At 38.4% G+C, this 11,509-nt stretch overlaps 1 protein-coding gene across 1 annotated transcript; it reads left to right on the forward strand.

Annotated features, from left to right (window-relative positions):
* The first annotated feature begins 3,401 nt into the window (after nt 1–3,401).
* LOC135679599 (uncharacterized) lies at nt 3,402–10,999 on the forward strand. Its single transcript, XM_065193512.1, has 10 exons — nt 3,402–3,690; nt 5,728–6,105; nt 6,507–6,590; nt 6,673–6,948; nt 8,269–8,404; nt 8,516–8,678; nt 8,792–8,920; nt 9,005–9,199; nt 9,563–9,685; nt 10,752–10,999. Exons 2-10 carry the CDS (start codon nt 5,751–5,753, stop codon nt 10,878–10,880), a joined length of 1,590 nt encoding a protein of 529 aa, XP_065049584.1. The 5' UTR covers nt 3,402–3,690; nt 5,728–5,750; the 3' UTR covers nt 10,881–10,999.
* The last annotated feature ends 510 nt before the right edge of the window (nt 11,000–11,509 follow it).

Consider the following 11,509-nt stretch of genomic DNA (forward strand, 5'->3'; position numbering starts at 1 on the left):
CAGATGTGGCCACGTCATCATCCCCTTTACAAACCCCGGGGTGACTCACCCCTGCTGCGAAGGGAACTATATCGATCAGTTATTTGTGGGTGCTGAAGGGGACAAGTCTTCTTTGTCGAAGGCAACGGCTGCTCATCATGAGATATCAGAGTGCGAACCAAACCATCATAGATGTCGAGAACTGAATCATTTCGTTCGCCAAATGTTGTGTTGTGGGACGATCATAAATGGTTTCACCACAAGTATTTTGATGTAGCAATGCTTTAGGAATCGTGCTCCGTGAATCTCAATCCCCAACCGTTCACATCAGAAGTCTGCTGTGTGTCGTATCCAACATGTGCTCACATCATGCCGCGATCTCTTTTAGGTGGGAACACATGATCGCCTTGTTCCTGAGTCGATGACAAGTGGCCATATGCACGTGATAAAGTTGCAGGAACCGCTAAGGATCGATATTGCCGTTCTTCTGCTTTCTTCATGGAGATGGGAGCTCATCACGTCTGATGTTGCTTTGAGATTCGCGAATCATGAACTTGATCTATGTCTGCGAATTTTAAAGCTTATCTGTCGGAAGCCAAACAAAATCATTTACGGGGTGTGTGTTTTGGGGATATGGGCCTTAATTGGGATGGGCTGCTTTGGGGGTTCACCAAAGCCAACACTATAGTTTGACCATAGATTAGAGCCTTTTATGTCCCAAAGATTTGTTGACTTGTAGTCTTCTATAGTTTGACCAAGTCAATAAATTTCTAATTAGGGAAAAAAATATATCATAGAAATGTGAGAAGATTCAATTGTATCCATTCTCAACTTTGCCTCCCTAACAATTGAAGTATTGATCTCATTATCCTGCAAGTCCCATGGTTTTGTGAAAAGGAAGAGGCCAATGGCGCCAAGTACGGAAGCAGCATTACGTTTGGGAAAGCAGACAATGGTTCTTGTCGAGGTAGCAACAGGGGATATTCCCTACAATTTTGAATCGCCAGGCTCGATTTCATTTCACTGGTTTCAGAATGCAGCCTTGATTTCAATGCCATGATGACGATAAACTAATGCACGATGCTAGGGAAGTTTGAATAGGAACAGGTGGTGGCAAGTGCAAGAAAACAACAGTAGGTTACAAGCAACAACTGGATGCATTCAATGTTGCCAATGAATTGCCACCACAGCCATTGACTCATTCCAAGCGTACTTGAAAGCAGGCGAGAGAGAGAGAGAGAGAGAGAGAGAGAGAGCTTAGTTATATGGCTGATGCCAGGGAATTGAAGGTGTCCTCCATGTGTATCCTTGCGCTCCCAAAGAAGCCAGCATGGAGTTGGTAAGCACTTTGATTGGGTGGTTGGATTTACTGACCATAGTTCTCACTCTGCAAACCATTGGCTGAAAGCAATCATAGGGATATACGTCAAGTTTTCATCTTCACAGTTCCTTCTGTTCAGCTTTTTTCTTTGCATGACTTTGTCATTCATGCGTGCTATGATCACGATATTTCATGAATAATGCAAGTGATAAGGCCATCCTAATCGAGAGATTTAAAGTTATATGAAGTTAATATGGTGAACTGAGTTCTTTGTACTTGCTAAAAATTAAATAGTCATTATTAGGCATGCAGGAAGTCTGCTCATCTATCCTCATACCGACGGTAGCAGAAGTCTTTTTGTACCAAGCAATAGTGCTTATTGGTTTTGTCCATCAACCTAACACCACTATTCCTGACAGTTCCAAATCAAAGACATGGATGAGACATGAACTGAAGAGCAAGTTAGGTAGAAGGAACTCTACAGGTGACTCACTGTAAATGGCATATATCATTTGACTACTGGTTAGCTGCAAGACACACACTCATTTGTGCATCTAAGCTGCTATCAGATGTCAAGATTAGTAGTCAACACAGCTCACTCATAGCTTAGATTTGCATTGCCAATGGTTTAGTGGCATTGAGCTATCTGCCCAGCTCATCATCAAACCAATGATAGCCCATAATCAAATTAGGCAATGCAGGTGAGGACTTAGCTACTTCTCACAAAATTGTGGTTTTAGGTGGCTTTGATTCCCACTGCCACTACCACCACAAGGCAAGTGGCCCTATGTCATTGAATTCAGCCAGTCCCAATTATTGAAGCACCTTTAGAATGCTGTCCTCAGCTCTTTTCTTCACTATTAGCCACTGCTTTATGAGCGGTTTTAGGAGAATCATGCATCAGTGTCTTTGCATGATCAGCTTTACCTTTTCATAAGCAGAATCAATGATATGTTTAAGGTGACCTGCTCGGATAGTGATCCTGTAACAATGGTTTTGGCTCTGATAGACTTCCTACCATATAATTTGACGTCCTTCAGATATACCAACAGAAATCCTATCTGCATCACCTCCTTTTACTTTTCTCTTCTGAGCCAATTATGTTCGATCTTGATACTTGCAAGTCTCACCACCAACAGATGATCATGAAGCCATGTTCTGGCATTGAGAGTGGAAGAGGCCATGAGCCCATGTTTCACTATTCTGACGTAAAAAGGAGCTCCTTTACATGGAGTCGCAGCTTGTGGTGCCTGTGGTCATTTCATGTCCTAGTTCATCATGGAAACCAGGAACGCGAGGACCAAGTCGCTGTCTTACTACAAAGTCATTGCAAAGCCACCAGGAACTATTCATTCCCAGACATCAATGACAGGGACGAGCCAACAGACGAGGAGGGCAAGGGAAAGCGAAGGGCGGGGAGAGCTAAAGATAACAAAAAGGCAACCCCCAAGCGTGCAGCCATCTCCATCCAACGAAGAAAACGAAGTGGTAACAGACAAGAGGAGCCGACAGAGAGGACCACCCAACACAATAACACAGCCATGAAAGGAAGCTGAGCCTTTGAAGTGATCCGGATGGAGGGGAATGACCAATTGCAACATAATTCCTTTATATAAAAAGAAAATAAAATTCTAGTGCACCAGACTCCGATCAATGAGAGATTGTTTCCGAAACTACAGGCATCACAACAAGTAAATGCACACAGTTCACGCGACATGTGAAGGAGAAAAAGATTTAATGTCATGTAAAAATGCTTATGAACTATTTGTTTTATGTTTTTGAGTCTCGTGAAGAATGCATAGTTTACGAATCTTTCTACACCGATATGTAAAATAGCTTTTATATTGGCCTTTTGCATTTGGTTGTACAGAAAGTATCATTAATTTCTTTGTTTTTTGGGCGAAATTATGGCTTTTATGACGTGAATGTATGCATAAAATGCATGTATCAAAAACATATACGATGATTCGATGTACGCAAACATCCATTCATTTGACGGAGGGAGGAAGACGATGTATCGAAGAAAGGACACGGACCACGTCACCTTGTTCTTTGTTGGTTTCTGGGTTTCTGCATCTCCCGTTGCACGTGTGGAGAGAGACTTGGGAGTTGGACGCCTGCAAGCTTTGCTCGAGCGATGCTGCGAGCTATAAATAGATGAAGAAGAAGCGGAGCCATTCTCTTCTCCCGTCTCCTCTCCTCGTCGCCCGGAGTTGCAGAAAGGGAACATCTTTCTGGAACTTCTGCCACCTCTGTGAATCTTACAGTGTATCTAGATTGATGTAGTTTCGTGTTACGGGAGCATATCTGTATCGCACGTCTCTGGATCGTGCTTCGTCTCCGTCAAATGTGTTGTGGATGATAGAAGGCTTCAAACCAGCGCCTCACAGGTATCTCCCTCTATCACTTAACCTCTGCCTCTCGTATGTGCTACTTGAGTCGATAGATCATATTCCCCTGTTTTTTGGGGCTAAAATATGTCTTGTCGGTAGCTGGGATGTGAGTTGTTTATGGTTTGAACCTCGTCGTTGGATTAAGAGCAGAAGCTAAAAATGACAAATTTCGGGGAGAGCAACCATCAAAATCATCTTTTTTTTTTTTTTGTGGGCGAAACATTGGCTACCCCGTGGCCTCCAGCTGTGTTTGTCTCTCGAGGGATTGTTCATATTTTTTTCCATCGACAATATACTATTCCCTCTTCATCTTTTTAAGTCTCAGTTGTGCGGTCTAATCAATTAAATGCTTTTATGTCCTTCGTGGGTTGTGGTCATTATTTGATGCTTACATTTGTCGTTCCTTAATCTCGTTGACATTAATTTCCGACCCTCGTTTTTTTTTTTCCTTCTTCCTGCGAAGAAGCATTTCTTTTTCTGGGTTACGTTAATTTCTATGTCTTAAAACTATAATTCTCCTTCTCTTCTTATGGAGTCTTGTTGCGTTTCTTGTGCTAATCTTCTTTTTCTTTTCAAGTCAAAGTCTTTCCACTTTGCTCTAGTTGTTGTGTGTGATTCTGATGTACTTGTTTGTCTCGTGCTTGAGAGTTCTTTAATAATTAGTTCCAGACCGCTTCTCTTTCGCCATGAGGCAATAACTGGTGGAACAACTGCTTTATTTGGCTTTCTCATATTGTAATTTAGTCCTTTTTTCTCTTTTGTTGAAACAGCCATAAGCTTTGCTTTATAAACCCACCAAGTGAGGTAAGAAGTTCTTGGAGTTAACACGCTTTATTTGTAAAAACTAAAACAGTGTTCGATCTTTCTTGAATAATCGGAATATGATTTTGTTGCCATGTGGTGACAAACCAAATCATCATTTTCTTTGCTAAAGTTTCTTTCTCTTTTTTAACTTCCCATTCTTGAAATTTCATTGTTGGAACAGTTTGGTTGCATTTGGAGTTACGTGCAGTGAAACAATGCATTAAACCAGGTTAATCACGCAGTTATGTTATAACTTTATGTGAAGAAAAAATCACATGCATATAGTAGTAACATAGTACTATCAGCTCAAGATCTAAAATCAGAAAAGAAGAAACCAAGACAATAATAAAAGAAAGACTATATTGTACTTCTCATGATACTTATAAGATCTTAATTCCAACTCTAGACTTGATTCCTTTAGATTTGGATCCTCTGAACCTAGGCACTGTAGACATGAGTGTTTTACACTGCTAGATACCATCCCTTACACTAGGATAAAAATATCTCAATTGATCATATTGATTTATTTGATTCTATGAAAATTCTACCACCTCATCTAAAAAGGTTGTCTAAAACTCAGTGTTATCGACTGTTTTACAAGACGAAGCCTCTTAAAAGCTCTCCATAACTTTAATTTTCACACTTTCATGTAAAAGGACAAAGAAACGCAACCTGGCAGCCCCTTGATGTTGCCTGATTGGGTTTTCTCCATTAATTGAAGTTTGTTATGCTAGTTAGCTTTCTAAAAATCTGGGTAAATCTCCTTTCCTTTTACTACTGAAAGAGATCTTGAAACTTCTACTGTTTTTTTTTTATTTGGTTTTTGTTTTTTCCTCTTTTTTTTTGTCTCTTGATTTGAAGTGACAAAGTAGCTTTGACACATTGAAGTGCCTGCTGTTGAAGATATTTATGGCTTAGGTTACAAATTTTGAAACTATATTTGAATGGACCAACCGAATGCTATCGCATTTGTTGTGGATGTACAACTAACCTTTTGCAAAGAAAATATTTAAGATTTTTAAAAATAATGATCAGTTATTAGTAACTTGTCTGCAGATGATTCAACTCTCAATTTAAAATTGGCTGGTTTTCATCCTATCGTCCTTAAAGCATATTCATATGACTTTTAGTTTTGGTCTCTCTCTCTCTCTCTCTTGCAGTTTGTATAGTATATCTTGAGGTTCTCATATAAAATTTGAATATTTCTTAAGGCTTCTTCCTTGGTATCAGGCACCCTATATTTGAGTGATATCATGGGCGTATGTGTATCAAAATCAAGAAATAGATCCGGATCTCTGAAGTACTCTCTTCGATCCAGAAAATGCTTTCTTCAATCCAAAAAATGCTTTCTTCGAACCAGAAAATGCTTTCTTCGTTCCAGAAAATGCTCTCTTCGATCCAGAAAATGCCATGGAAAGATTTTGGATCCCATTCCTGATGCTTCTAAAATTCACATTGCTGATGCTGAAAATCGCTCGACTGATTTCGCTTTTAGTGAATTTGTTCATGTTGAGACTGCTGCGACAACTTATAAAAGATCTGAGGTTTCCAATTTGACATTCCATCTCACCCAGTTACAGTGGCACCACAATCAGATGGATGCTAATGGTACCCTTCTTCAGCTCATAGACGTCTGTTTTGATCTAAAAACTACACTATTGATTCCTGTAGACATTGGAGATATATGTTCCTTTATCTAGTATTGCAAATCAGATATAGAAACATAAACACGGATGATTGATGAGTATAATTAACTCCATCAACCAACAAAGCAATTGCCTTGCATTAGGTTTTTCATTTGTTGACAAACATAGTCCGTTTAGTTATATGAAATGACAGTATCTCGAGGGAAATTTAGATGTCCTGACAGCATTTGCTAATGATATATCTAAGCAAGACCAGTGATCATATGCTTCTCTTAATAATCTCAGTGTTCCACATTTATGCTCACATTCTAAACTTTATATTCCATACAATTTTATGTGATGAATAGTTAACTGTGTTTGTAGGGATTTGCCAAGAAGAGTCATGGTTTGACTCTGTCAGTATTTTAGAATCTGAGTCTGATGATGATGTTGTCAGTGTCCATGGAGGTAGTGTATATCTAAGTTATAGATTATGGCTGCATCTAGCAGCCTTTCCAGCTAGTCATGAGTTAATTTCCATTGTCTGCAGACTCGATTCCATCAGTAAATCCAATTGGGACACAAACATTGCAGTATGGAAATGCTTCACGCTTTAACAAACATTCCAAAGAAGGACATGAGACAGAGGACAAATCTCGTGTCAACAAGACATCATCTTGTGTGTGCAAGTTAGTCCCTTCTGTCAGTTTTAATGACAAAATACAACAGCCAAACACGTGCCTACCGTGTCAAAAGAAAAGGTCAGCAGTTATCAACCTTTCTTACAAGAGGAAGTCTTTTGATGGAGAAGAGCTGACTGAATTCTGTAAGTAACACACTTCTGATTTCCACGTAGCTCAACCGGTGTTTGAATGTTAATTCTTTATTTTGCCTTCCACAAATAAGATGCATGGAGGCATTTGCATGGCTGTCTACCAGTGTTGATTATTGGACATGAAATATGTTGAGCTCATGGTATCCTGAAGGTTTAATAATAAACGTGCTGCCCTATGTTAGTTGTTTTCTTTTTCGATCATTAATATGAATATTTCAAATATGGCTTGGAATCTACCTCAATAAAAATGGTTGTTTTATTCCATAGATGGAAGTCTTTTGATGGAGAAGAGCTGACTGAATTCTGTAAGTAACACACTTCTGATTTCCACGTAGCTCAACCGGTGTTTGAATGTTAATTCTTTATTTTGCCTTCCACAAATAAGAGGCATGGAGGCATTTGCATGGCTGTCTACCAGTGTTGATTATTGGACATGAAATATGTTGAGCTCATGGTATCCTGAAGGTTTAATAATAAACGTGCTGCCCTATGTTAGTTGTTTTCTTTTTCGATCATTAATATGAATATTTCAAATATGGCTTGGAATCTACCTCAATAAAAATGGTTGTTTTATTCCATAGATGGAAGTCTTTTGATGGAGAAGAGCTGACTGAATTCTGTAAGTAACACACTTCTGATTTCCACGTAGCTCAACCGGTGTTTGAATGTTAATTCTTTATTTTGCCTTCCACAAATAAGAGGCATGGAGGCATTTGCATGGCTGTCTACCAGTGTTGATTATTGGACATGAAATATGTTGAGCTCATGGTATCCTGAAGGTTTAATAATAAACGTGCTGCCCTATGTTAGTTGTTTTCTTTTTCGATCATTAATATGAATATTTCAAATATGGCTTGGAATCTACCTCAATAAAAATGGTTGTTTTATTCCATAGATGACTTCTCAAATGAAAGATTCATAGTTGATGGGTATTATTTACCCCCCATTCCCCATCTGGTGCTTGTGAACTTTTGGGTTATACATGATACAGAACTCTGCTTAAGTAAATTGGAGGCATTACTGTAGTGATTTGATATCTTGAGCACAATTCAAATATCTCTTTTGTGGCTTTACATGCTCGCTAGTGCCTTCTTGGTTACATGTGTTATTAATTTCCTACATGTCAAGTTTTGTGATTTTCCATTCTTTGCTAGCTACTGCATGTACTCTCATATGCCAAATTCATATTATTTAAGTTAGACTCTCTTATGCAACTTTGCAATGTGGAAATATTGGCATCAATGTCATGTTTCCTCATTTTGTTCTCCAGTGATGTTACCCATTGCTCTTTCTGGCTTTTTGATTTATTAGGTGCATCGAAAAGATTCCTATATCATCCGAAAGGAGGATTAGTCATTCCATGTTCTCCCAGTGGAAAATTAAGTCCTGGATGCTGGTCCTTTCTTGAACCTTCAACTTTTAAGCTTCGTGGAGAAAGCTATTTCAGGCATGAATATGTAGATTTCTTGCTTTTGCATTAATTTGTAACAGTTTGTTGGTAACAACATTTTTCTACTTTACTAATTTGAGTTGCACCTTATTTGAAAATCTTATACAGAGATAAAAAGAAATGTCCTGCTCCAAACTATGCACCATATTATCCAATCGGTGTAGACTTGTTTGTATGTCCACAAAAGATACATCACATTGCCCAACATATTGAGCTTCCATATGTTAAACCTCATGAGAAAGTTCCTTCACTCCTAATTGCCAATATTCAGGTGCAGTTGGCAACTTTCTCAGGAGTTTATTGTTAGTGGTGCTGCATATTCACTTGACCGATAGTCTGTCTTCGCTAGCAGCAAATGGTATGACACCTTATACTTTCGTGCAGATGCCTACTTATCCAGCCGCAATGTTTCTCGGCGATAGTGATGGGGAGGGGATGAGCCTTGTATTGTATTTTAAAATTTCTGAATGTTATGATAAAGAAGTTTCTTCTAGCCTCCAAGATTTAATAAGGGTAACATTTGTTTCATTGGTAACTTGATGTTTTGTAGTTGGCAATATTAAGTACTTACACCTTATAATTTCTTGCCTTCTGCAGAGGTTTATTGATGATGAAACCGAAAAGGTTAAAGGGTTTGCAATGGAGTCTAGCATTCCATTTAGAGAGCGATTGAAAATAATGGTTGGGGTGGCTAATCCAGAGGATCTTCTCTTGAGTGCAGCAGAAAAGAAGCTGATACAAGCATATAATGGGAAGCCAGTGCTTTCACGCCCTCAGCACAATTTTTACTCGGTAAGCAAAGCACACGGTTCTTCTTTTTTGTTTAATGTGCCAAACCTGTGGTAGATGTCATATCCAAATTGAATCGATTATTGTTTGCAATTAGTAATGACCATTAAATAAATTTACCAATTTTACTTCTTATATTTGTTTGATAAATATTCGCTACTACTCCAAGGCTTCAACTCGATATGAACATGTTACTGCAGCACTTACCGTTCACTTTGCAAGTTGGTCATGTTGGCAATGCCTGTTTGCACCAGCACACACAAAAGTGCACATTTTATTGTTTGATATGCATCAAAAATGTTTTGAAAAACAAAGATAGAAATGTTTCTATTTTAAGCAATGATCGTCATACGCTTTACATTACAGGGAGCAAACTACTTTGAGATTGATCTCGATATACATCGCTTTAGCTATATATCAAGAAAGGGGCTTGAATCATTTCGAGAACGTCTTAAACATGGGATCCTTGATTTGGGTCTGACAATCCAGGTAATAATATTAAATGCATATTCACAGAGATTAGAAACATCTATGTCTGGTTTGACTTTACTTTTCTTGCAAGACTTTTTAATGACACACTAGTCTTGCCTCAACTTTTAACTTGTCTATGCCATGAAGGATTTCTTGATTTAGTGATCAGCTGCTTCGGAGTTTCTTGATATAAACTTCAGCAATCTAACACAATGTGATTTGGATATGCCATGCTTAGACACAATTACATAGGTGAATATAAGTGCCACAAGAGAAACATGCGTTGAGCTTAATCCAGAGCCCCAAATAGCATCTCTGATTTGCTTGAGGTGGCTCTTTGTTATGTCAGTACTACTAGATCTCGAGTGTCAATGGTCAAACACCATATGTAGAAACTTTTGTGCAAGCTACTCCTTATATGATAGAACTGGCAAAACCAATCGGACCGATAAGCTATTGGTAGACAGGATAATGCCTATCATTCGATATCATTATAAAAATAAAAATAAAAATAAAAATTAAATACCAATTAGTACTGATCATTATGGTCTAATATCAATATCGGCATTTGGTAAGGGCTAATAAATACCAGCCGATATGTTCGGACCGGTATTTGAAACCTTGCATAAGAGTACTAGAAAGATCATGTTAAAACCATGAATTGGTGATCACCATCCAAGTCTTCCAAGACATCCATATCATAGGATTGGTGGTTGGTCAGCACTCAACAGTTGTGTTGTCACATCCAAAACTAGGAGAGAACATTGCCTAGGGAGATGATTGCATACTAATTTTGTGGTTCACATAACTTCAAATCTTTTGATCAAAGTCAATCAAGGAAACCAAGAGGCAGGTGCTATGTTGGAACTCTTGGTGAGGGATGATGTTGAACTAAAATGGAATGATTTCAAGACCCAGCAGTCCAGTGCAGGAAACTGCACTGTGAAGAGGATCCTAACCGTAAAATTTCAGTTTGATCGAAAAAATTAAGATCATAGTTTCATGTAATCTGGAAATTGAACTTATCCGTTCGGTATTCTCATTCTTCTACTATGATGAACTAACTACATCTAAAACAATGCAGGCACAGAAGCCGGAGGAGCTCCCGGAGCAGATCCTTTGTTGTCTGAGACTAAACAAGATTGATTTCGTCAATCATGGGCAGATTCCAACCATCGTCGCGCTCGATGATGATCGATCCAGATCCATTTGATCACATGGAATGTGCTAGTGCAAAACAAAGTAGTTTTCTCTTTTAGTAAAGACTGCAACCTATCTGTAATCCCTCTTTACCTAACTCTCAATAAACCAATAAATACTTTGAGAACTCCATTATTTTTTTTTCTTTCTTCCAGCGTACTTTTACATGTGAGAAGTTGATAACCAGCCATTAATAAGCCTACATGAATTATGCATACTGTATAATAGAACAATAAATGGTAAATAATAAATCAAAGAAAAGAACACAAAGCCAGCTTTGAGTCTCATTGAAACGGTTCTTTGCTTTTTTTGTTGTTGTTTTTGTGGTTGTGGTTAAAAGAGCCAATCAGCTATATTGATGTATCAAAATACTGTCGACGGCGTATATATATTTCAGCAAAGCCTGTTGTTTACTTAACAAAGTATAAAAAATATCTCGAGTTCGCGATAGTATTTTGAATCTTCAGGGTTGACACCACTCTAATTTGGTATTAGTCCCAATGTGACAGCATAAATAGAGAACTTTGTCTGGATATTTACAGCCCTATGTTTCTTCAAGAAACTGTTTGATGGTCAGACCATCTCAAACAGGACAAACTGTTAGCTATATATGTGTCGCAAGTCTTGAGCTCATATTGCATG

Source organism: Musa acuminata, chromosome BXJ1-7 (genome assembly GCF_036884655.1).
Source record: "Musa acuminata AAA Group cultivar baxijiao chromosome BXJ1-7, Cavendish_Baxijiao_AAA, whole genome shotgun sequence".
Classification (NCBI taxonomy): domain Eukaryota; kingdom Viridiplantae; phylum Streptophyta; class Magnoliopsida; order Zingiberales; family Musaceae; genus Musa; species Musa acuminata.